This window comes from Natator depressus, chromosome 9, assembly GCF_965152275.1.
Source record: "Natator depressus isolate rNatDep1 chromosome 9, rNatDep2.hap1, whole genome shotgun sequence".
NCBI classification, from domain to species: Eukaryota; Metazoa; Chordata; order Testudines; family Cheloniidae; genus Natator; species Natator depressus.
This window is the reverse complement of record NC_134242.1, coordinates 59,331,852-59,359,508: the sequence shown is the minus strand read 5'-3', so window position 1 is coordinate 59,359,508 and position 27,657 is coordinate 59,331,852. Positions and strand designations below refer to the sequence as shown.

At 45.3% G+C, this 27,657-nt stretch overlaps 1 protein-coding gene across 4 annotated transcripts in view; it reads right to left on the bottom strand.

The window, feature by feature from the left end:
- MID2 (midline 2) overlaps positions 1 to 27,657 on the bottom strand; it is a 336,918-nt gene that overhangs the window by 101,377 nt on the left and 207,884 nt on the right. For all 4 annotated transcript variants that reach the window (XM_074964320.1, XM_074964324.1, XM_074964322.1 and 1 more), the window contains one exon: positions 15,431 to 15,526. In XM_074964320.1, the coding sequence (XP_074820421.1) occupies positions 15,431 to 15,526 (96 nt within the window). The remainder of the gene's footprint in view (positions 1 to 15,430; positions 15,527 to 27,657) is intronic.

The window sequence follows — 27,657 nt, the reverse complement described above, 5'->3', positions numbered from 1 at the left end:
TTGAAATTATAGTGGGGCAGGTCTCTGGCCTGTGGGATACAGGGGGCTAGACTGGATGATCACAGTGGGCCCTTCAGGCCTTGGGATCTATGAATCACAGTGGATGTTTCAGAGCCACTTACCCAGTGGATCCTGCAGAATCTAATCTAGTCAAGGCAAAATATGAAGTACACACACACTGTTTACTGGTATGTGTGACTATGGGCCATTCAAACACAGACTAGATAATCAGGATCCTAGTAACAGGGTTTTTGGTTGGTGAGCTTGAGAAACCAGCCAGTTCTAGGGCTCTCCCTACTATTCATGATGAAACAGGAGCAGCACAAGTGCCCTAAAAGTGGAGGGGCCACAGGCGACTGAACCCTGCCTCCATACCTCCCCAGGCCGCACTGCCGCTCGAGACTCCACCCTCGCACCGCCCCTTCTCCCCGAGACCCCGCTCCACCCCTTCCCCCCACTCACTCCGCTCCACCCCCTTCCCCGTTGCTCACCCTTACAGCCAATAAAAAGGGGGGGGCATGGCCCATAGCCCCTGGCCCCCCTGTTCCAGCACCCCTGTGATGAAGTGGAATGAATGACGGAGAGAGAAGTCTCTATAATGCATTTCATTTAACTCAGGCTAATTCATCCCTGCTGGACCCTTTTCTCCCCCCAAGCTTCAAATACCTGCAATATCTGAACTAGGAAAGAAGCAGCAGGAAGAAGATACCCCACTACAGTGAAAGTGAGAGGCCATGAAAGGGTTACAACGGATCACTCTCTAGGAAGGGGTGGCATACCAGGGGAGTCAGACAAATTATAGCGAGAAATCGGGTTCCTTCTATAATAAAATAAACACTCTACCAGTTGCCATGAATAAAATGGATCCCCCTGTTTTTGAAACTGCAAAAAGATCTGAAGCAGCAGAGCAGCTATAGACCAGCTTCTGTTAAATACAGATTAGAAGCGGTTTACTAAAATCCTGACCAGCAGATTAAACAGAGCGAAAGGGGAAACAATTAATGAAGATCTGGTGGATTTAATTCCAAAGAGACAAACAGCAGATAATCTCTGTAACCTATTGGACATTATAGAGGAATCTAAAGACAATTTAGACCCAATGTCATTCCAGGCATCATATGTTTTTGACAGGGGTGAATAATGGAGTCTTTAACATGCCCTAAATAGTTTTGACACAGCATGTGATTACAGAGATTTATTCACCGCTTGAGGCAATGGTATGGAGGAATAGTTTGTGAGCACCTTCCTTGTTTCTCAGAAGCACTAAACTGGGATGCCCTTTATCAGCATTGCTATTTGCACTAGCTTTAGAACCCTTAGTGATCACTATCACAAGCAGAAAGGACATATAAGGTGAGGGGCTGCATAAATTACTGCTGACCATGGAGACAATCCATAACAAGCAACTCAAATCACACTATCCCTGAAATATTAAATATCATGGAAAATTCAGCACTCCAAGTTAAATCAATTCTAAATCAGAAATCTCAACATTGGCAAAAATCTGCAGTTCCGCCATGTTTACGCTTTGGGAGATTAAATGAGTAAAAAGATCTGACTCTATTAGAGCATGGGCACCAGCACCCCATACAAGCAAGGCTGCATAACCGTTTCCAATCTAATTTCTGAAGCTTTCACATTTTGGGTTGAAATTTTGCAGGTTTGGTCTCTGTCCAGAAACCAAGAGTGAATACTTTCTTTCTCATTTGAGCAAAAACAGTTCAACCTTTTTTGAGCATAAGGTGAGTGGAACCAACACCACAAATATATCAGTTGTGGCAGTGGGGGCAGCTGTGACCTATCATGGAGAAGCAGAACACTCAAAAAAAGTGGGGAATGATCGCTGACTGTTAGCCTGGAACTGGCTCTCACTGAGGAGCAGCAGCTTGGCTTGTGGAGTAAACTGGTTTGGATTAGTTCCAGATCTGAGCCTTTGAAAATCGTGTTCCGTGCATGCAGAGTAGTTTTTTGTTTGGTTTGGGGTTTTTTGGGTTGTATTTGTAACAGGCAGTTTAAGGAAGGATCTGCTATGCAGTCATTCATACACAGGTAGCTCAGGCCTGTTCACACTACAGGTGCTACTATGTTTTTGCAATTGCTTTGTGCCACTCCCATTTTACCCGGCTACGAGACACATTGGTTCACTGAACTGTATTCAGACAAGAGGCTTCTTGCACTACACACCCACATGTCAGCCACATTTGCGTATCTGCAACTGCCACGGCACCTAATCTTGCCTGTACCAGTGCATTCTGGGAGATCTCAATAACTCTCCTAGAATGCTTCAGGAGGCTATGCGCCCAGAGGACATGTACACAGAACAGCCCCAGCAACACTTGGGTCAAATTATTCTGGGATCTCCTACTGAATAGATTGTTGGGGCGACTAGCCACCCCAGTGCCCCAGATACTGTAAACAGTGTTGTGACCCAGTTACAGGAATAGCAGCTAAGCATAAGACTAGGCTATGCACAAGGGAGCCAGGCAGAGTTAGCGGCCATGTTGCTCCCTGATATCCCGTTAAAAACATGTGTGTGTCTTTCTACATGCACAGGTATCACATTTTGGAATATTTCCTCCTGCACCAACTGCATGGCCACAGTGAGTCAGGTATCTTGACTGACAGACGCTTTACAGAGAAACGTTCTTCTCTCTGAGGGCATGTCTACACTATAAGTGCTACAGCAGCAAAACTATGCTGCTGTAGTGTAGACACTTGCTACAGCAATGCAAAAGGTTTTTCTGTCAGTGTAGTGAATCCATCTCCTTGAGAAGTGGTAGGTAGAAGGATGAATTCTTCCATCAACCTACCAGTGTTTACATTGGGGCTTAACTACGTTTCTCAGGCGTGTGAGTAACATAGGTAGGTCGACATATGTTTGAGGTGTAAACCAAGCTTCAGACCTGTATTTTAATCATTTTGGCAACACCCGTGTACTATACATTCTCCTACTAAGTGCTGGTCTACTCTAGAAAATTACGTTGACCGAGTTATATTACTCAGGGGTGTGAAAAATCCACACCCAGAGAAACGTACTTAATCTGACCTAAATCCCCATGTAGACAGTGCTAGGTCAATGGAAGAGACCTAAATCCTAGTGTAGACAGCGCTGTGCCACCGTTGCTTTTAAGTGTAGACAAGCCCTAAGCAGCAGCTCAACATCTCTCCTGTGTAATCCGGAGGCTGAGGCAGTTAACTGTAAAACTACCTGTGAACTAGCAATTTTTCACGATTCTTCTGCATGGTTATCCTCATCCTGTAGCACATGGAGTACGCTTGGTTTACAGTACACTTTGCAGATAAATTACTCAGACTAATGCTGTTTGCTTGGCATATACAGACATAATATGGGATCATAACATTATATACACTAGGGGCAGAATTAAGGTTGCATGTTCAGCACTAATGTTATTTCCTGACTTTTTAATACTTAACTGGGCTATCTTACCACTCTAGTAACACAGCTTTCTGGGTACGCTTTAGGAATGAAGATGAACAAGAGACTGAACAATATAATTAGGGGTCACTGGTGCCTAGTTATACAATGGCAAGGAAGACTTTGTAAGGTAGAATCCCTTGAACCCAAGCCCAAAGGGTAAATCTAGAATAGCAAAGATGTTTTCTGCTCCATGTTTGAATGTTCTTTCTCAGATGCTGCCTCTGGTGGCTAGGGAGGCATAGTTTGTTAAGAAAGAGAAATTTATTTCAACTGCGATTTTATGAGAAATGATTTACAAAGCTTAAAACTTCCAAATGAAGCAGAAAACTACAGACTAGACTTCCAGGATCTAAAGAAATATCAAACCACTTAATTTATCACAGATAAATTTGTTATAGATCCCAGGGTTGAACTTAAAGCCATGGACAGGGCTGACAAAGTATCTCACCCATTCAGAAGAGCATGGGGGATATATATATATAGTTTTCCTTGAAAAGGGCTTTAGAGTGGGAATCCTGCTTTCAGGCAGACTGGGAACCTGTGGAACGGATTATGTAGGAGTGACAGGATGTGTTGTAAGTTTGAATCCAAGGGTGTATATTTCAAAGAATTCACAGATTCTGTTGAGTTGTGTATCTAGGCTCTGTAGTCCATCTGAATAGAAAAGGCATTGAACACTGCTGACCTGTTTGACAGAGAAATACCTAGCACCTCTTCCCAACATAAAAATAAAAACACAAGTCAGAGTCCTCACTAGAAGTGAACTTTCACTCCCCTATTCTCCTGTCCAACAAATCTCTCTCACACACAGCCCCCTCCTTTGCTCTCTGCACTGGCCAAGACCTGGATTTACGTACCTTCATTTCCCTGCAGGACGGTCTTTTGTTGAAAACATGTCTCTAATATTTAAATCTACATCTACTCCCTGCTACTGGATCAGGATCAGCCACATAGTCCGCTCAGCTTTAGGATTGGAAGCCAGCCTTTCACAGATGGGACTGATGCAGATGACCTTACAGGCAACCTATAAAATGTGAGCAATAGCTAATGCAGGAGCAGATCTCACTTGGGGATCTAACATAAAGTCAAAAAATCTTGTCATTTACTCATTGCACAGTTCAGAAAGCTGAACATACAGAGCCTACCAGCAGCTCTCTATAAAATTCCCCTAGATGACCACCTTTCACAAACGGAAGACACTGACATATCCAGATGTGTCCATCTTCCATCCCCGGCAGGGCCTTTGAGTCATACCCTGACCTATAAAAACTTTGAATGTTAGTCACTTTCATTTTGCCTGGTGAGGTTACAGCTCTTGCTCTGAATATTCTGCTTGCAAAACTCCATTCACGCTTCATTCCCCCTTATTAATGCTCTCTGTCATGAGCCACAGTGAGGGGCACAGGCAGGAGGGAGAGAAGGAGCCCTGGGAACATGGCTAGAACGATGCTCATTAGAAGAAAAACCTTCCCTTGTGGAGACTATCCTCAGCCAGCCATAGGGAGGCAACAGGGACAGCTGCATGTCTTGGATTACAGCCAGGTCATTTCTCTGAGATACAGGTACCAAGGCACAAAGCCACTGGAATTGCATCTCTGTAAAACTGGAGCAAGAACAAAGCTCAAAGCATCGTTCAAAAGCAAGTTCACATAGATTGCTCACTCTCTCACTCAGGACTTTCTCTAATGTCCATTGCAGCTGTCACAGGTAAATTACCTCTGCATGGGGAGGGCCTGACTAGATTTGCTTCTTGTCTCCCCTTCCTGGATTAAGAGTGGAGCTGGTTAAAGAACAGGGACATGATTAGCCAAAACCTGCAGAGTTTCAGAGCTGGCTGATCGGGGAGCCTCAACACTTCTCCCAGTGCTCTCAGGCAGAGGGAGGGCAGCGGGGTCCTTGTGGGACTCTAGATGAGAAGCAGTTACCCATCACCACTCTCTGGGTCCTATTGGAGAGGGATGATTGGAGCCACTATAGTTCTGTGTCATCCGTGGCTGCAGCTAGTCCCTGAGCAGCTTGTGGTCAGCAGCTGCATTGAAAGCTATAGCGAGGCTGAGTAGTAGGAGCATTCTATCTACTGCAGGTGTGAGGTGTCTCAGCCTGGGGAAATGTAACTCACCTAGATAAATAACCTTCATGACAAATTTGCTGAAGTATCGACAAAAATAACCTAAATCCATTTCCGAGATCCCTTCAGTAGATCAGTGTCTTTATTCTTTTTAAAGGAACTTGTTTGAAGAACTGCTGCTTAATTTAGTAACTGAAAATCAATAGCCCATTAGGAAGAAACTAATTGCAATGGCCTCTCTCCATGAATCACCTCAGCAAACAAAACATCAAACTAATTTACTATTAATTGTTATGCACTTTGAAAGAACAATAAGGTATTAACCACTTTCTTCCCTTCAGTTGTTATTTGCAAGGGCTCCATATTTATGAACTCCTGGTCCATGCAGTAATAGCCAAGAGTAAGTATTAATCAGTTGGCATATACTTTCTATTGGGTGTGCATTCTACAGAGGCTTCCCCTGGAAATGCAAACAAAGGAGGCCTGACTGCTAATCAGCAAGACAAAGAATTTTATAGATCAAGTGGTCAGAGAGCAAGGTCAGATCAGTCCCTTTCTTCAGTGGGATTAAAGGTGATCTTCTGTTTTCCTCTGATTCTTTCCTGTAATCCTCAATACAAAACATTTTCCAGTTGCTGCTGGCCTGCCTGTGAAAACTGCAGCTGGTTTGGCTACAGGATTCAGCCAATGGAAATCCTAATCTTGGTTTCTGATAGCAGGGAGGGTGCAGTTTCATAATCATGTTTTTGGAGGGGAGGGAGAAAAGAGGAAGGAACCAATTTAGGCACGATGGGAAAAAAACCAATATGTTTAGAGAATGCAGAGTGGGAGAAGATAGTCCACCTCGTCCTACTGCTTATTTCTTGGAAACATCTGTATTCTGTGACCTTGACAATCAGCAGTCTGACCTGGTGTCATTCATATTTGAAAGTAGAAGAGTACCGTAGCCTGGAACAAACATCTAGGTAGTGTCCGGAGTAGTCTTTCCAGAGGTGTTAACCACTGCCAGTTAATTGGCAATCAGTTACCCAAACACTCCAGTGTCGACATACCCTGCCAGACTGCCCGCCAGACGGGTCAGAGAGGAGAGAGATGACATGTTAGAAATGGAACTGTCATGTAATGCCACAATGGAGACCCATCTGGCAGAGCTCTGTAGGGTCAGGATAGATCCCCTACACAGACCATTTCTTTGGTTTTGACCAGACCTCCTCTGACTAGAAGTTGCCAACTTTCTAATTTCTGAAAACTGGATCTTCCTGCCCCACCCCCTCCACTTGCTCCTCTCCTCCCCTCCCCCTCCCTCAGCGCTTGATCCTCTCCACTCCCCGCACCCACTCCCAGCTTGGCTCCCTCTGCTCTAGGGCTGGAATGGGAGCTGCAGCCTGCTGCCTGCCTGCCCACAAGATGCAGATAGGAGGCAGCCCTGGCTGAGCAGGGGTTGGCACAGGTTGATGACCCAGCGCCTCCCACCCTGCCCAAGGTAACCAGATTTTTTTTTACTGGACACTGCCAGGTCCCCTTTTCGACCAGACTTTCCGGTAAAAAAACAGACCCCTGACAACTCTACCTTTGACTCTGACTAATAAATCTCATTTTAATGAGATTAGATTCTCAGAGCTGGTCTATACTGAAAACTTACCTTGGTATTGCTACTTCTCTGAGGGACATGAAAAATCGACATCCCTGAGAGATGCAGCTATGCCAGTCTAGCCCCTGGTGCCGACAGTGCTGGGTTGACAGAAGAATTCTTCCACTGACCTAGGTACTGCCTCTAGGGGTGGTGGATTAATTACATCCCATCACTGTAGTGAGTGCCTACCCTGAAGCACGACAGTGGCACAGCCGCAGCTGTGACGTTTCGCTGGAGCATTTTAAGTGTAGAAATAGCCTCAGACTCTCCAGGAAGGCTACACTGAATGCCTCAGGGGCAAGACAGTGATGGAAATGTATCCAGCGCAGCTGGGCCATTTTTTAATTTTCCGCGGGCGGAAAATTTTTGACAGAAATGAAAAAAAACCCTTTTGTTTTTGGTAATTCCCCCCCCCCGGAAATTCTGACTTTTCACCAAAACCACAAAATCCAGACCTTTCTGGCTAAAACTTGGAGTTGCAGTTCTTCATGGGAGTTGTACTTTGCTCCTTGTGTCCCCACTTTGCCCCGCTTGACTACATCTCCCATAATGCACCCTGGTCTCCCCTTTAGGTGAGGGAGTGATTTGCATCATGCAATTTCTGGCTATGGTGCATTACAGGAGATGAAATCCAGCTGCCAGGGAATCCTGGCTCATAGAGAAGAAACTTTCTATGCAAAAAAATGAAATTTTCAGCAGAAAGCAAAACTTTTTTTGCTTAAATTTTGTTTAATTGAAAACCCAATTTTCCATCAAAACACAGTTTTGACCAATAAATTCCAATCCGCCCTTGTGTCCGGAGCCTGCCCTGCTGAGGATTCCAGATCACATGGAGCACTGAGTCCTCTCCCAGAAGGTGTGCTGCTAGCTCATACTGTCTTCCGTGGTGATAACCAATGGTGATAGCGAACTCCCCATCTGAAATAGACTGTGGGGCAAATTTCCCCCACCCTATGCCATGCATGCTCCTAGGGCCGCAGACCTTGTGGCTCAGTTGGGTCTCATTCATTGCTCTGCTATTGTTCCTTAAAGGGACAAACTGCTAATTCCAAAATGGGCATCAGTACCTCAGAACCCACAGTGCAACTAGCCCCTCTGGGCTAAGCAGCCCATCTTTCCCACCTCACCCAGGCATGCATAACCCAGCAGAGTAAGAGGGTGAGAGTCCAGAACTGTGTCCCTTTTCTCAGGCTTGGGATGGGGCAGAGCTCTAGATGCAGGAGAGGGGACCTCTCTGGAGTGGGTCTGACACTTGCCCCGTGCTAGGAAAGGTGCTGCTGGGGCAGGGGAGGGAGGTGTCTCCTTGGCAGTGGGGGGTGGGGCGGTGCTGCACTCCATCAGACATAAATGTGATTCAGCCGGAGAGGAGGTATGTAGGGGAACAGGGAAGCTTGTCACGAACCAACTAGGTTAGTAACCTGACCCCTCCCTGTCTAGGCTCTGGACTCTGGTGCCTGACAACTGCAATGAGCTAGCTGAAGTACTGAGGGGAGTGGGGTGTGTCACAGTGGACCACAGCATCTTCCAGGTTTCCCTTTGTCCCCGACATGACTTCTATTCTAAGGGGATGGGTATCAGAGGGCACAGAGCTGGCAGAGCCCACTTCAGTCACCTACAGAGCCTCATACCATGGCTCTTTGGCTGTATATGCCATACTGTACCATTCTTTTAAATGACTCTTTAAAAGGCTCGGTTTGGAGGGTGCACAGTCATAGCACAGACAGGGTTCAAAAGGGGTTTTGCCCCAGTGTATATAGCAGGATTGAATGCCTTAGCATGACTGCCAGTGACTTCCACACAACAGTGCCACGAGCGTGTGCACAGGGCAAAGGTATGGCTAGGTGTCCCCCCTCACACGCCAAAGGCCTGGGAAGCTGGGCTTATGCTCATGCCACCATCAGAAGACTCTGCTGGGACGCATTAGGACAGGCCAATGGTTTGAGGTGCAGTAAGAGCAGACAAACTCTTGCAGAGAACAAAATGCACTGGTTTATTGACAGGCTGGAGTATGACACTTGCTCATCCCTGCATCGTCAGTGTGTTTCCCAAACACGCTCTCACTTGCATTGTCACCTCCCACTAAGTCAGCCTTTTCATTGTTTTCAAACAAAAAAATCCCCTTTATTTTGTGAGGAAAATGATGAGACTGCTCGGCCTAAGCAGATGCTGTTTCTTTTCTTTCCCACAAGGTTTCAATAGTTTTGCAAAGGGGCCAGGTACGTCAAATATTTACTGATAATTGTGGCAAGATGCCTGCCTATTGATGGGCGAGTGTTAGCAGCTGAAATAGGACAGCCGCAGAATTACAGAGGAACCAGCTTGTTGGAAAGGGCTCTCCTGGGTCACATAGCATCTCCTCCTTCACTAGGGAAGGATGTTCTCATCTGCGCTTATTGTAAACAGTCTTGCTACTCTGCTTTCAGACACCTCCCATGTTGATGCCTCCATTACATCTACATCCCTTGGCAAATGCTGTTCGACCTCCCTCCTGGAATAGGACCAACTCCAATTGAAACCCATCCTGCTTTAATTCCAGGCCACTGGTCCGGCTTACATTCCCCACCCATTTCACCACCTTCAACCTCTGCCCCTTTTATGTCATTCCCTTTCAAGCACTTCCAGTTATCACTCACCCATTGTCCCTGCTTCTCCAAGCTGCACGTATTCATTTGCCTTCATCTCTCTTTTGTTAGGCCATGAGCTCCAATCCTCTCACCATCTTTATCACTCTGCTTCTCATTCTCTCTAGTGTCTCAAATGTAGTTGTATAATTATACACACTCAAAATACATCAAGAGAACATTATCAAGGTTGCAAAGTCAGGCACTCAGCAGCGGAGAGATGCCAGAATTAAGGTTCCCTGTGCAACTTTAATTCTGCTCCCTTGTGCATATGCACGATAATATAGTCTTTGATTACATTATCACATGCTATTTTTTCCATAGGACTCCTGCCTCATTCAGTGCACAGAATAGATGGTGCTCACTCAACGAGCAGCTTTTCAATATCTCACGTTATCCACATTCTTCAAGGTGTTGCCCCTGCCTTACCTTTTGCGCACTGTTCAAACCCTGCTCTGGAGACAGAATTATTAATTTTTCATGGCACTCATCACTACGGTATCCAATGCTCCTGTAAGAGGAGTGGTGGTGATATCTTACAGGTAGCGGGCTAAAGCACAGATTAACATCAAAAGCCTCCATTAAAGATTGGTGACCCAAAATGAGAAATCTAGGACTGGATTTTTGAGATCACGTAGCATTATACAGCACTTTGTATGCTCAAAGCCTAGCTCCTATTGACTTCAGTCATAGCTGTGAGCACTCAGCACTTCAGACCCCAGGGTCTCAAGTCAGGTACCCAGAAAATGAGGAACACACAGTTAGTGACCACCTGTGAAAAGTTTGGTTTATGTGACTTGCCCAGAATCACATAGGAGCTCTGTGGAAAAGACAGGGACAGAATCCAGTTCTCCAGGGCAGTATTCAACTACCTTCATCATCCAACCATCCCTTCTCTTTCTGCAACCTCCTACCTCATTCACTAGAAGTTATCCAACTTTTGCAACAAACGACAACAGCCTCCTTCACCATATATCCTTGATTCATCCCCAGAACAGGTCCATCCTGTGCACTGAATGAGGCCAGGGGCCTGTGGAAAAACTAGTATGTGATCATGTAATTAAAGATGGTGTCATGATGCACATGCACAAGGGGGTAGAATTAAGGTTGCCCTAATTCTGACATTTCCTAACTTTTGAGTGCTTGATTTTGCAACCACAATAATGATCTGCGTGTAAATGTCCTAGGTTTTTAAAACAGAAAACTGAAAAGGTATAACCACCTGGCTCATCAACAGGGCTGGAACCTTTAGATCCACTGCACAGACCTCTGCCACTTGAACTAAGAGTAACTGATAGTAATAGTAGGTTGTCATCCTCTGTGTGGACCAGCCACTAGAGAGGGGTGAGCCATAAACTTTGCCAGTGGGTTTCACAGATATTTGCTGACTGCAGAGAAAGAGTGAGACTCAGGAATTTTGGGTTCCATTCCAGATTCTAGAGGGAAGTGTGCTTTAATGGACTCAGACTTCTACCTCTTTCCCTCAAACTTGACCCCTTCTGCCCCAGCCTGTCCCTGTACCACTCCTGTCTCTTCCTCACTCCTGGGCCATCATCTCAGCCACCATCATTCTCCTTGACTACCAAGTCCCAGGAGTCTGATCCCCATCTCAGTCTCTTTGCCCAGCCATTCCTAGTCCCAGTCTTCCTCCTTTCCAGTCCCTGTCACCTTGCCCAGCAATTCCCTGTTTCCCCTCCACCCCCACCCTCCCAAGCTCCTTTGTGTGACACTGAGGTCAATTGGTACCAGCTGGGAAAGGAGCCACTGCTCTGTGTCAAGGCTCCTAACAGCCCTGCCAAACTCACTACACCTAGCACACTGCTTTCCTAGTATTTATCCAGAGAGAATATAATGTAAGATAGCTAACAAAAGGTTATGTCATCCTGATCTTCATAATCACTGCAATATTTATGAAGTCATGTATGAAATTTGTGTCCACAACAAAGCTGACAAACAGGTTTTGGGTCAGACAAAGGATGCTGAGTGACCTAATTCGGTGTTTTCCAAACAGTGGGCTGTCGGAAGTTTCTAGATTAGTTGTCACATCCAGGGCTGAATTAACCCATTCCTGGGCCTTGGCCTAGGCAAACACATACTTCTCCCAGCCTGGTGCGGAGGGGTAACCGGGCCAAACCTGAGTGGTGCTGAGACCCCATGAACCAGGCCACAATACCTGGAGTGGGGCATCTGGCTGAGCACTGTGGGACAGGAGCTGCCACGGCCAGATGAGTGCAGAGGGGGCGAGGTCAGGACTAGTGGTGTGATGCCAGGGCAAAGGATGCATTTATAGAATGCTGGGTCACAGAAAGAGACAAAAGGCAGGGGGCGGGGGGAGGGTCGCTTTTGTAAAAAGATTGGGAACCACTTCGTAAGTGATATATCCCAATACAGCACTGGCTTGACTCTGCTAGAGCTTCACACTGTGAGATCATGTGCCATTCATTACCCCCAGCCCTCATCAGCCCCCTCCAGTGCTAAGTTTGCCAGGCATCCGGTTTTCAACCGGAACGCCCGGATGAAAAGCGACTCTGGCGGCCCCGGTCAGCACCGCTGACTGGTCCATTAAAATTCCAGTCAGTGGTACAGCAGGGCTAAGGCAGTCTCCCGGCCTGCCCTGGCTCCGTGCAGCTCCCAGAAGCAGTCGGCATGTCCCTGCGGCCCCTAGGCACAGGGGCAATCAGGGAACCTCCACGTGCTGACCCTGCCCCGAGCACTGGCTCTGAAGCGCCCATTGGCCAGGCCAATGGGATCTGCGGGGGCAGCACCTGCAGGAGGGGAGCAGCATGCACAGTGCTGAGCCGCCTGGCTGTGCCTCCACCTACGGGCCAGACATGCCAGCTGCTTCCAGGAGCCATGCGGAGCCAGGGCAGGCAGGAAGTCTGCCTTAGTCCCTCTGAGCCATGGACCAGGAGCTGCCTGAGGTAAGCGCCGCCCCGGCTGGAGCCCGCACCCTGACCCCCCTGCCCCAGGTTGGAACTCCCTCCTGCACCCTAACTCCCTCCCAGACCCTACACCCCGCACCCCCTCCCACACTGCTGTCCCAGCCCTGAGCCCTCTTCTGCAATCCAAAGCCCTTGGCTGCTGCCCAGAATCCCCTCCTGCACCCCAAACCCCTCATCCCTGGCTCCACACCAGAGTTCACACCTGCAGGCAGAGCCCTCACCCCACCACACCACAACCCTCTTCCCAAGCCCAGTGAAAGTGAGTGAGGGTGGGGGAGAGTGAGCAATGGAGGGAATGGGGCTGGAGTAAATTGGGGCGGGGCCTCTGAGAAGGGGTGGGGAAGGATAGGGCCTTGGGGAAGGGCAGGGGGCGGGGCAAGGATGTTCGGTTTTGTGCAATTAGCAAGTTGGCAACCCTATACAGTGGCCCAGCCCGGCCATGACGGTTATCAGGATTCTATAACCAGTTAGCGGCATAGACACCACTGTGATGTTACACCCCATATTCTTCATAGAAATATGGTTATGATATGAATATGGCATAACTAAGACATGCTTTATGCAAGACGGGTCATGTGAGGTATCATTGGAAAGGTTATGATTTACTGAATGTGTTTATCCAATTTGTATGCATGTATTATTTTTGTATCGGAAGTTAGGAATATTGTCTATTTAACAATTACAACTGTGTGTGTACTTGGGAAAGCAATGAGTCTTAAAGGGCCATTAGGAAAAAACAATGAACCTTCGAAGATGTGGATCTCCCATCTTCCCTGAAGTTCCTTCCTGTGGACATTGCAAATAAACCTTGTTTCATGGTTGCTTTGACACTGTAAGGTCAGGTGATAAGGTCAGCTGGTACAAAATACCACCTGGGACGTTGCTGGTACTTTTCCACTGGGAAACGAAGGCTTCCCACCTTGTAAATTCTATTTAAGGCTGGGAAGCAAGGCAATTGGGACTCTCCATTTGCCTCCCGACCCGAGAAGGAAGACGGCTGAAAGCTTCTGAAGAAACCAAGGAACTAAGCTATGGGAAGGCAAGGGATGAGTCCAGTCTGAGAACAGGGGTCTATCCTGTAAAGAGATATAACTGGAACTCTGAGCTACAGAAACTCTACAACCTACCTAAACAACATTTAGGGTGCAAAATTACTATGTGTAACCTGTTTCTGTAGTGTATTATGCTTAGTTTGCGTGTTTTATTTTATTTGCTCAGTAAATTTGCTTTGTTCTGCTTGCTATCCCTTATAATCACTTAAAATATATCTTTTATAGTTTATAAACTTGTTTTAGTTTATTCCAAAACCCAGTTTGTGGAATTCATATCTTGGGGGAGAGAGGGCGCAAAAAGCTGTGCATATCTCTCTCCACATTGAGGGAGAGGGTGAATTTTTATGAGATTGCGCTGTGCAGATATTTCTACACAGCGCGAGACAATATTATTCTGGATTTATACCCCAAAGGAGGAGCTGATTTCAGTCGGTCTCTGCAGCTGGATGTGTGTGTGCTCGTGTGTGTGTGCGTGCGTGCGCATGCTGGAGAAGGCTTGAGAGCCTAGCACAGCAAAAACAGGGTTAGGAAACCCAGGCTGGTGGAAAGGGTGGGCTCAGTGAGACCCCAGCACATCAGGTGGTGCCCCAGAAAGGGGGGTCCAACCCATCATAACTGTAACCACCCACAAGCAACACAGGCCAGTCTGTGTCCATGCAGCAGCACTCAAATTCCAAATAGCACAGAATTCCTTCTTCTTTCGTACTTCCCCACTTGAGCCCTGAGCCCACATGAGGGCCCTGTACTCTCACAGTGCCCCACTGCAATAGCGGGTGTTCACATGTGCACATCACCTTGTAGGATCGGGATTGGAAGGTGTTCCCTCTGCAACTATCTACACTACCTCTCATCTCATTGATTGTTGCTTGTTTGTCCTCTAACAGGGGTGTTTTACGATACGGTCTCTCCAGCTCTCACTGCATATGGGTTTCTGCTTCCTCCACAGCACTTACAAAGGCAGTTAAGAGCAGAGACTCCAGGGCAGACCCCATGCTGCTTACTCCATACTCCTCTCCACAATACAGTTATAATTATTCATTTATGGTCCATCAGCCACTTCCATTTGCCCTTCTCCAGACAAACTATCTTCTCTCGAGAAATTGCCTCAGATACTTTACTGGCTCACAACTCTAGCTATATTGGGCCACACTGGCCCAACCTGGGGCAAGGAGATGTAAACTACACCTCCCTGTGTCAACTAATCCCCCTACACCCTGAGAGGATGACGCACCCACAGTGGTCAGGCAGTGCATGCCCCCATTCATCACTGACACCGTCCACCTCCCAGCATCCAGCTGCCATGGGAGAATTGCACAGAACAATCTCAGTTAGAAGGAACATGCTATTAAGCTACCTCCCCCATGGCTAGTGCAGTTTGCTCATTGTAATATAGTATTTACCAGCAGTCTGTCCTGCCTTGATTTAAATTAATCAAGGTATGGGGTTTCTGCCATTGCCCTTGGGACACCATTCTGCAGCCGCATTCATCTCATGCCAGGGCTTTCCCCTGCATGATCCCTTTCCAAATTTCACCCCGTTGCCCCCCAGTCATCACCCCAAATAACCCCTCTCCCCCATTCAGGGTTCCCATGCTGCAGGCAGGTATCACGCCCCCAATGCACACACCCCTCAGCCAGCATGGACCCCTGCTCTATGAAGCATTGCCTCCACGTACCTCCACCTGCTGGCAGATCTGTATCAGCTTGGCCATCTGGTTTTCGAGTTCGCTATTGCGTTTAACCAGGTTGGTGAGGTTCGTCTCCAGGGTTTGCTGCCGGCACAGAAACGGGAAGGAAGGAAGGGAAAAAAAGAAAGAAAGAGAGCGTAAGCATCAGCAGAGCTGGAGAACCGGCTCCACGGATTATGAACATCTCAGAACATTATTGATGACAAAACACACACACATTAACGGCTTTGGGCACTGGCAGCTTCCACCCGGGCCATTTGCAGCTACCACAGAATGCTGGAATGCTGCTTCATGTAGAAGAGGGAGGCACAATAATCTGCTTCTAAGCCAAAGTTAATGTTATTTCATTATCCCAGGTTGACAACTACAGTAACTGTCATAGGTGGCTAGAGGGCAGCACAGTGCAAGTGGCCCACAGGGTTTGGCAATGCAGCCTGCATCCTTAAAGGTCATCAGCACAGAGAAGGGACTGTGTTTGTGCCTCCTCTGGAGGCACCTCCTGGAATCTGGGAGGTGGGTTTTTAACCCTGCCTTGATTTTTTTTTTCTTTTTGTCTTTCAATGTACAAAACTGAGTCTGACTCCCCTGACTTTCCTGGAAAACTCTATGCACATCAGAAGAACTTATTCCAACTCTTGCAATTTCCCCATGATATTAGGTGTATTTCTAAAGCCCCAGCTCCTGGAGTCATGAGATTATATGAGGGTTTTTTTTAAACACATAAATTTCTAATCATTGGGGTTGCAGAGCAAAGCTGAAAAACATGACCCCTATAGGCTCAAAAACCAGAAGGCAAATAAAAAGAACACCATATTTTTAAAATGTCGTGTTTTTTTGGGACCTGGCACCTGATTTAAAATAATTGGGGTTGGCAGCTCTGTTATGACACCAAAAGATGCTGAGCATGGGAAACTGAAGTGAGAGTCAAGACACTAAACACACTGCACTTATGTTAATAGCTACAGCATACAACTCCAATGTCCTGCTCACACCTGGAAGAACAAGATGTTAAAGATACATCTCCCCATCTTTCCTCCCTTTCAACTGCAGGCAGAGGAATCTCACATTGTTACCAAAGAGTCCTTCAATAAAAACAGGGCAGACCAGACTTGATATTCCTCATATTTCTAAAGTAAAAAGCAAACAGTTTTTTGTTAAATAGCTTCAGGCTCCTTGGAACATTATAAAACCCATAAAAATCACACACTTATTTTCCCCACCTTTCACAGAGCAATACATATAGGTAGGCTTGGCAGAATTCAATTTCCTTTTTTTTTTATAATTTTTACACAATGTGTATTGTTAAGCATTTTTTTTTCATTTTTATTTATTTAAATTTTCACAGTTGTAGAAAACTGTAACAGCATCAGAGTATGGGGAGGGGAGGCAATTATTATTTAATTACTTTAGACCACGGAGATTCAAAAAGTTAAAGCTTTGCAACCATTAAAACACAAATTGTCTACATAATGTGTCAAAATATATAAAGTAAATACTCTTAAATCAAACTCTAATAAGTTCTCAAGCAGCATTTTTCTTACTTTGCCGATCTGTAAATTTTTATTATCAATGAAAATATTTTTTGTCAGTTGTGTGTGTATGGTATTGACATTTATTGACATTTGCCGATAAAAATCTAATCCTTCTAAGCCTACCTCTAGGCTACTCAGGTAAAGACAGAGTACTGCACGCTCAGATTTGTAGTTTTCATGGTTTGCAGTTTTCGGAGATGAGGAAGACTGCAATCTGCGCCGATTGAGACAAGTGCAGTATATCTCTTGAGGCTGTTGACAAGTTGCCAGTGCGTCCCTAGCTGGACATTATTCCGACAACTCTTCTTTTAGCGGCACCAGATGCTATTCTGCATCCAGTTTTCAATTGGGAAACCTGTCCGATATGAATAAACTACTCTATTTTCCATCCATTCTCTCCCCTCCTCATCCTGTGTCTGTTATTGAGATAAAAGGCTCCTGGGAGAAAAGTTGTGGTCTCAGCGACATAACTACAAGCTGTCTTCATTTCTGTTCCAAATTCCCCAATCGGACTAGCATTTTGTTCTTGGTAAATTACAATTTAATAACAGAAAGCAGGATTTCAACTAAAGCAGACAGAGATTCCCGAGAGATTGTTTATTTTGATGGTTATGCCGACATTTTGACTGGTCACTTTGGATTCTCTCGACATCCTGTTATAAGCCCTTCAGACCCTTTAATCCTCTTGTATTTATAAAGAGCTAGAGGTTAACATTTTCAAAGTGCAATGTACAGTGAGGGGACTGTTTGATTCATATCCAGCACCTAGACAGCCTTGTACTGATGCTGCTGTGTCAAGGGATGGAATTGAGATGGGACACTGGAAACCCAAATGTTGGCTTTTCTTCTGACTAATTGAAAGGGTGGGCCTAAAAGCAAGGGAAATCTTTTCTGAAATGGGGCCAGTGAACAGGAGGTGGAGAGAGATTTCTATTTTCTAAGTAAGCATGAGGAAGTTTAAAGCAGTGTAGCAAGTGCGTACGCAGTGTGCTGAAAGACGCTTCAAAACTTGGACAGAGAAAACTCGGGTTAGCAGATGGGTAAATACAACAAACTTTGATCTTAACACACTCTGAAGTGTTATGCTGCTATGCTGCTCCCCGATCCCATGGAGATGCAGCATTGTAGAAGGCTTACAGCCCCTAGCCAGAGTGTGCACCTTGGTCAATCTGTCTAGCCACAGTCTCGAATGTCAGAAATACAAACACAACCTTCGCACCACCACACCCACAAAACTGCATTCTCAGCTATAATTATTTATGGTTTGTAATGCAGTGGCACCTAAGAGCCCATTGTGCAAGGCACTGTACAAACACAGAACAAAAAGACAGTGGTGTAAATCCAGAGCAAATCCACTGGCTATAGATTTACCACAGCGCAAGAGCAAAAGCCAGCCCACATTCTCTCCCAGGGGACCTTCTGACTCCCTAGGGTACATGCCAACCCCTACATTAGATGAACTCTTTGTCAAATTTCTGAAGGAGGGTTGTTAATATTATAGTGAAAGCAAAAAGTCATTTGTGGCTAACCACAACTAGAAGGTTTTGTGTGGAAGCCTGGGCCATTTAGATGAACTGAGACAGTTTGCAATCATGCTTCCACTTGCTGCCTATTACGCTAAATGCTGGTTTGCTGCCACATCGGTCCTGGTGTGCTGGTTGATGTAATATTTATGGAGAGGAATGCAATCTAACAGACATAGGAGCAGCTAGAAAAGAGCCCATCTGAAACCATTTCAATATCTGTGGACACACAGTGGACTTGTGCTTTTGGATATCAATAATTTAAATGACATCACATTTCCATTAAAATATGTGATTCCACTAAGAGAAAATGTTTTATAACAAAGTGCTCACAACCTGTTGCAATACTTGTCATGAAAATGATACCCTATTAATATTTGAAACTTCAGAGCCGAAAAAGAATCCCTGTGGTGTTTTATTCATACTTGGCTTGGAACTGCAGCCCATAGCTCCCAGCAAGACTCTAACAGTCCCATAAACAAGGATTCCCTCTGCATGCACATATAATTCTGGGGCTGGTTAGCCAATGGAACTTGAATCACAGTCATAAAATACAGGCACATCATTAATTCCTGAAACCCAGTGACTCCTAAAATATTCAGAGCTCATTTGCAATCCTGCGAATTGCTAGCCAATGGCTGATAAAGCATAATATAGAAATAGGATTGAAAAATGACAGGAAACTCAGGCGGCTTTCATTAAGCTGAAAATGCTATGCAAAACAAACCTACGTTGATAATGAAAAAGCCAGCTGTTAACAGTTTTTGCCACTGTTTTCTTATAGCTCAATATTATTAAACATAATTTGAATAAAGAACTGAGCATTTAACTTGCTAATTATCTTTCTCATCATTGACTTAGCTACACTGGAGTTTCTGCGCTGAAATGGGGGTTGATCTTCTTTAATGGTCTAATGCTGTTGAAGAGCAAGGAGGGTGGGCGAAATGAGTTTTCCGTTAAATCCTTCATCACATTAAATCCTTCAAATAGCTGTTCAGGAATCCAGGATCTACAGCTAAGAACATAAGAATGGCCATACTGGGTCAGACCAAAGGTCCATCTAGCCCAGTATCATGTCTACCAACAGTGGCCAATGTCCCAGAGGGAATGAACAGAACAGGTAATCACCAAGTGATCCATCCCCTGTCGTCCATTGTCAGCTTCTGGAAACTGTTGTCTTTCTTCCTAAGAGATTGTGTGTGTCCTCTAAAGCATTCATAACACTTTATATTGAGCAGGCATCAATTCATTAAGTGTTCTCTGATATTAAAATGATTTTCCCGGCCCTAAGAATGTACTAAATAAGAAGATCTTCTTGATACTCCTGTTCTTCAAACCATCTTTGCCGAAAGACAGGGCTGACCATTGCTAGTACCGGGACTAGGATAGTAAATGAAAATGCAAAAATAGGTTGCTTCTGTTTAATTTGCTGAAAAACAAAAAGAAGTTCTAATATACCTGAAGTCCTAATTATACCAGGTACTTATTATATCTATAATTACAGAAATTATAATTTCTGTTTAACTCTTATTTTCCCATGCTCTATTTTTCCTGAACAAGAGCGCCCATAGAACTCAAAAGTTTGTCTCTTTCACCAACAGAAGCTGGTCCAATAAAAGATATTAAGTCACCCACCTTGTCTCTCTAATTTTCCAAAGCATTTACTTCCTGACCCGAAATATTCCTGTCTTGGTCCCTGCACAACGGTGATTTTTTGCAGTGGGGAAAGGCGGAGCAGCAACAGCATGGGTATGAGCAAAATTCCTTTGGCCCAAAATGCGTAGATTTAATTTAAATTAAAAATGATAACCATACTTCCTCTCTGCATCCGACCCCCAACAAAAACAGCAGAAGCCTGGACCTTGGCATGGACATAGTCATAGAATCAAACCATAGAATATCAAGGTTGGAAGGGAACTCAGGAGATCATCTAGTCCAACCCCCTGCTCAAAGCAGGACCAATCCACAACTAAATCATCCCTGCCAGGGCTTTGTCAAGCCTGACCTTAAAAACCTTTAAGGAAGGAGATTCCACCACCTCCCTATGTAACCCATTCCAGTGCTTCACCACCCTCCTAGTAAAAAAGTTTTTCCTAATATCCAACCTAAACCTCCCGCACTGCAACTTGAAACCATTACACCTTGTTCTGTCATCTGCTACCACTGAGAACACTCTAGATCCATCCTCTTTGGAACCCCCTTTCAGGTAGTTGAAAGCAGCTATCAAATCCCCCCTCATTCTTCTCTTCTGCAGACTAAACAATCACAATTCCCTCAGCCTCTCCTCATAAGTCATGTGTTCCAGTCCCCTGAACATTTCTGTTGCCCTCCGCTGGACGCTTTCCAATTTTTCCACATCCTTCTTGTAATGTGGGGCCCAAAACTGGACACAGTACTCCAGATGAGGACTCACCAATGTCAAATAGAGAGGAATGATCACAACCCTCAATCTGCTGGCAATGCCCCTAGTTATACAGCCCAAAATGCCGCTAGCCTTCTTGGCAACAAGGGCACACTGTTGACTCATATCCAGCTTCTCATCCACTATAACCCCTAGGTCCTTTTCTGCAAAATTGCTGCCTAGCCATTCGGTCCCTAGTCTGTAGCAGTGCATGGGATTCTTCCGTCCTAAGTGCAGGACTCTGCACTTCTCCTTATTGAACCTCATCAGATTTCCTTTGGCCCAATCCTCTAATTTGTCTAGGTCCCTCTGTATCTGTCATAAATATAAAGGAAAGGGTAACCACCTTTCTGTATACAGTGCTATAAAATCCCTCCTGGCCAGAGGCAACATCCTGTTACCTGTAAAGGGTTAAGAAGCTCAGCTAACCTGGTTGGCACCTGACCCAAAGGACCAATAAAGGAACAAGATACTTTCAAAACTTTGGGGGGTGTGTGTGTGGAAAGGCTTTTGTTTTGTGCTCTTTGTTTTACGTGGTGGTTCTCTCTTCGGACTGAGAGAAGCCAGACAGAAATCCACCTTCTCTAACCCATCCTAATCCAAGTCTCCAATATTGCAACCAGTATAGGTAAACCAGGCAAGGCGGATTAGTTTATCTTTTGTTTTATGTGATTTTTCCCTGTGTTAAGAGGGAGGTTTATTCCTGTTTTCTGTAACTTTAATGTTTTGCCCAGAGGGGAATCCTCTATGTTTTGAATCTGAATACCCTGTAAAGTATTTTCCATCCTGATTTTACAGAGGTGATTCTTTTACCTTTTCTTTAATTAAAATTCTTCTTTTAAGGACCTGATTGATTTTTCATTGGTTCTTAAGATCCAAGGGTTTGTGTTTGTGTTCACCAGTACAAATTGGTGAGGATTCTTATCAAGCCTTCCCCAGGAAAGGAGGTGTAGATCTTGGGGGGATATTTTGGGGAAAGATGTCTCCAAGTGGTCTCTTTCCCTGTTCTTTGTTTAAAATGCTTGGTGGTGGCAGCATACGGTTCAAGGACAAGGTACAGTTTGTACCTTGGGGAATTTTTAAACCTAAACTGGTAAGAATAAGCTTAGGGGGTCTTTCTTGTATGTCCCCACATCTGTACCCTAGAGTTCAGAGTGGCGAAGGAACCCTGACAGTATCCTATCCCTACCCTCCAGGGTATCTACTACTCCTCCCAGTTTAGTGTCATCTGTAAACTTGCTTAGGGTGCAGTCCACGCCATCCTCCAGATTATTAACGAAGATATTGAACAAAACCGGCGCCAGGACCGACCCTTGGGGCACTCCACTTGATACCGGCTGCCAACTAGACATGGAGCCATTGATCACTACCCTGTTTGCCCGACGATCTAGCCAACTTTCTATCCACCTTATAGTCCATTCATCCAGCCCATATTTCTTTAACTTGCTGGCAAGAATACTGTGGGAGACCATATCAAAAGCTTTGCTAAAGTCAAGGAATAACACATCCACTGCTTTCCCCTCATCCACAGAGCCAGTTATCTCATCACAGAAGGCAATTAGATTAGTCAGGCATGACTTGCCCTTGGTGAATCCATGCTGACTGTTCCTGATCACTTTCCTCTCCTCTAAGTGCTTCAGAATTGAGTCCTTGAGGACCTGCTCCATGATTTTTCCTGGGACTAAGGTGAGGCTGACTGGCCTGTAGTTCCCAGGATCCTCCTCCTTCTGTTTTTAAAAGATGGACACTACATTAGCCTTTTTCCAGTCATCTGGGACCTTCCCCGATCGCCATGAGTTTTCAAAGGTAATGGCCAATGGCTCTGCAATCACATCCGCCAATTCCTTTAGCACTCTCGGATGCGGCGCATCCGGCCCCATGGACTTTTGCTCGTCCAGCTTTTCTAAATAGTCCCGAACCACTTCTTTCTCCACAGAGGGCTGGTCACCTCCTCCCCATGCTGTGCTGCCCAGTGCAGTAGTCTGGGAGATGACCCTGTTCGTGAAGACGGAGGCAAAAAAAGCATTGAGTACATTAGCTTTTTCCACATCCTCTGTCACTAGGTTGCGCCCTCATTCAATAAGGGGCCCACACTTTCCTTGGCTTTCTTCTTGTTGCCAACATACCTGAAGAAACCCTTCTTGTTACTCTTAACATCCCTTGCTAGCTGCAACTCCAAGTGTGATTTGGCTTTCCTGATTTCACTCCTGCATGCCTGAGCAATATTTTTATACTCCTCCCTGGTCATTGGTCCAATCTTCCACTTCTTGTAAGCTTCTTTTTTGTGTTTAAGATCAGCAAAGATTTCACTGTTAAGCCAAGCTGGTTGCCTGCCATATTTACAATTCTTTCTACACATCGGGATGGTTTGTTCCTGGAACCTCAATAAGGATTCTTTAAAATACAGCCCGCTCTCCTGGACTCCTTTCCCCCTCATGTTATTCTGCCAGGGGATCTTGCCCATCAGTTCCCTGAGGGAGTCAAAGTCTGCTTTTCTGAAGTCCAGGGTCCGTATTCTGCTGCTCTCCTTTCTTCCCCGTGTCAGGATCCTGAACTCAACCAGATCATGGTCACTGCCTCCCAGGTTCCCATCCACTTTTGCTTTCCCTACTAATTCTTCCTGGGTTGTGAGCAGCAGGTCAAGAAGAGCTCTGCCCCTAGATGGTTTCTCCAGCACTTGCACCAGGAAATTGTCCCCTACACTTTCCAAAAACTTCTTGGATTGTCTGTGCACCGCTGTATTGCTCTCCCAGCAGATATCAGGGTAATTGAAGTCTCCCATGAGAACCAGGGCCTGCGATCTACTAACTCCCGTGAGTTGCCGGAAGAAAGCCTCGTCCACCTCATGCCCCTGGTCCGGTGGTCTATAGCAGACTCCCACTACAACATCACCATTGTTGCTCACACTTCTAAACTTAATCCAGAGACTCTCAAGTTTTTCTGCAGTTTCATACCGGAGCTCTGAGCAGTCATACTGCTCTCTTACATACAATGCAACTCCCCCTCCTTTTCTGCCCTGCCTGTCCTTCCTGAACAGTTTATATCCATCCATGACAGTACTCCAGTCATGTGAGTTATCCCACCAAGTCTCTGTTATTCCAGTCACATCATAATTCCTTGATTGTGCCAGGACTTCCAGTTCTCCCTGCTTGTTTCCCAGGCTTCTTGCATTTGTGTATAGGCACTTAAGATAACTCGCTGATCATCCCGCTTTCTCAGTATGAGGCAGGAGCCCTCCCCTCTTGCGTTCTCCTGCTCGTGCTTCCTCCCGGTATCCCACTTCCCCACTTACCTCAGTCCTCTTTGAAGGCAACAGCTTTTGCTTTGTATGTAAACATATGACCATTTTAGAATCACTTCCTAAGCATGAGCAGTACAGTATTCCCTGGAGTCTAGGTGCACTTAAAGATAGATGCATTCTCCACATAAAAGGTGGTTAATTAGGTGCCAGCTTGCTGGTTCATAGCTTACAAGCTTTGCTAGCTCTGTAACCTATGAAAACCAATTATCACCAGTTTATTTTTCTATTTTCTTTTAAGAAAAAATAAGAAAGAGAAAAGAGAAGATAAGAAAAATAAAACAAATCCAAAATTAGAAAATTTAAGAAACAATTGTTAATGCAATACCAAGGCCATGAGACCAAGACAAATTGAGAAACTGCAAATTTGAATTTGCTCTAGCCGTGTTAGCTCAGCCATGCTGGAAATACACAATATTTTTTATTCCTTTCTCCCTTATTAAATGTAACCTTTAATATAATCCTTTATGTTATTAGAGTACACTATAAACTATAAATGTTGGCGTGAAATGTGGCCAAATTAGCCTTCCCAGTGTAACCTTAATAATTGGAGTTTCCTGAATGTTCCTTACCCTCATCACTGGATTAACTAACATATTCCACAAGAATGTCTACTGCTGCCTTCAAATGTGAGCATTTAACCACCAAAATTACTCCAGAAAACTCTCCTTGGAGATGCGATGCATAGCCTTTTTCCATCTAGTCACTGCTTCAAATCCAGCCTAATGCAGGTGATCACGAGTCAGTATCGTGGGATGGCTGTTGAGTGGCCTTATCGGAAGGAGTTGGTAGGTCCCAGATCAGTTTACAGTATCACTCTCTAGGTTTTTATACTGCACCCTTCACTCTGGTGAGTGTGTCCCCAACCCAAACATCGCCACTGCTGCTTGGCACTTGCCATGACTGACAATCCCTGGAAAGTAGCCTCACTTCAAGGCTCTTAAAACTGCAGCTCCTTGAGTCAGGAGAATCTCAGCTTTCATTTCAGAAAGGCCTTCCTGCTGGTGGGGAAATGCCTGGAGCATTTGACACCCAGAGACTCACACCCCAGTGGATATACAAAGGGGACTCTGTCCTGGGCTGTCATGTGCTGCCTTTCACCCTCACTAAATTCACTTTAAAACCAACCCCATCAGATACTACTAAGGCTTCATTAGAAAGGCAGCAAACGGATGCAAAATGAATGCATCTGGATTTGCTTATTACAGAACTGAGCAAGAGCTCTCAAAGGACTCTGGCTCCGCATTTCCCCTCACAAAAGGCTACTTGCGCTGGGTGGCTGTTTAAATTTGCGGCTTTATTTGGATTTTTAAAGAGGACGCCGATCCAGGGCACCCCAGCCATTAATTACAAAACAACCCCAAAATGTCAAACTGAAACAGAAGCACACTGGTCCCCCCACTCACACAGCACACTCACCAGTGGGCACAGCCATCACAGAACAAAACTCCCACCACTTCACATCTCCACCCATCTTGGTTCTCCCCAAACATAGCCCCGACAAACCGGCTGTGCAGCATGCTCAGGAGTTCACAGATTTAAGCTATTTTGGCCTAGGAGAGATGGGGAAAGTGAATTTAAAAGCACCACCACCACTGAAACAAACAGGGCAAAGCCATCAGCCTCCCAGCAAACAGGTTTCTTGGCAGTCTGAGGGTGCACACAGCAACAGCCGCTCTCAGATCACCTGAGTAGGCTGAGAGATCTGGCACACAGAAATGTGAGCGACACCTACTGGGTGTTACATAGATATTTAACACATTCCAGTGGGTTCTCATAAGAGGTAAGTGTAACCATCCCACAGTGCGTACTGACTCTAAGCAGGAGACTGACAGAGAAGATAAGCAGTCGGAGACACAAACTATGTTTAAAAGGAGGCGCACAGGGCTAAAGTTGAGCAGGGGACTGAAGGGATTAATAAATAAGCAATTCAAGCAGAATTTCTTTAAGAAACAAAGGACTGTAATATACAAATCACAGAACTTTACAAGAGAAAAGCGCTGAATTGAGGAAAGACAAGACTTCTCTATAAGGTGTTTTACTTTCCCTGGAATGGAGGGCAGATGGTTTGTGTAAGTGGTGAGCATCCCAGCCCTGCCTGTCTGGGTTTCCCAGTGCACAGCATCTCAGACTCTCTGGGGCAGAGACTGTCTTTCTCTTAGGGTCTTGTCCAGCACTTAGCACATTGTTGATAATAATTCAATAACTATGACTAATAATAATATGGAGTAGAACTGGCAGTATATGAACAGTGCAGCTTTTCTTCCCACCTCCACTCCACATCACCCAGTATCCTTGAACATATAATTTGTGAGCCATGCTGCTCCTGAGCGCTGATCTCCTGCACAGCTACACAGTATGCTGATACCACTGTCCATTCCTACTGGTTTTATTACCATTGGTTTGGAATGCATTAATTCTAGTCATTGTCCAGGTCAACAAAGCAAACCTGGTTTCATCAATGAGACAGTTTCCTGGTCTCCAAATACAAACATCAACTATGCCACCCAGTCCAACTTTATGTTCTATTGTTATGTTTTCCCAGCTAAATCCCATAATCCTGGTTACTTCCTAAATCCAAATAAATGGATGCTCTGAACCAAATACTTTTACATTCCAACACCTGCTGATCTACTTCACACTACTGCCTTCTCCCTGTAGGTGAAGGAGCCCAGCGAGCTGCAAAGCCTGTGAGATTCACTTATTGCCTTAGGAATGTACATCAATTCAGTTACTAGCTGGGTTATCAAACATCCCTTAGCTGCAAATCAAACTGCGTGGGCAGCTGCTAAGTACCAAGTGAATCCCTCTTGCCCTGAACCTGTACGTCCAGCAGGGCAGAGATGCAAACTGGTGGAGCTACTCTGAGACTGTCTACAGGAGAATGCTGCACTGGTTTAATTTTTTTTAATTGCGATATTAAACCAAATCTGTTAAGTTGGTGCAAAAGGCCACGTGGACACTCAGTTTGGTTTGAACCAGGCTCATTTTGGTTTGGCCAAAGTCAAGTAGGCATTTAATGAGCAGAACTGAAATAAGCCTTCCTTAAACCAAATCATATTATTCACACTGGGGTTTGCAATAATTTTACTAAATAGGTTTAAAAACTGATTGATGTTAAACTGGTGCAGCTTTCTTGTGGAGACAAGGCCCACTCTATTTTCCAGAAATTCTGTTCAAAATACATTTTCAGAATGCTCTCTTGGGGCAGGATGGCCATTCCCCACTGGCTCCAGGGCTGGGGCATTTTTCTCGGGGCTATTTCCTTAAAGTAACTCTACCTGCTCCCACAGAATGACGTTTCTGAATATTATTTTTTCTTGGGCAGGTTTAGGTGCTACACTGGAGCAATGGCGTCCTGGAAAGGCCTTGATGGCACTGAGAAGTCTCACCGCCTGTCACCAATGAAGAGATACTCTATAGGCAAAGATGTAACACGACTGTTCACCAGGTTGGAATTG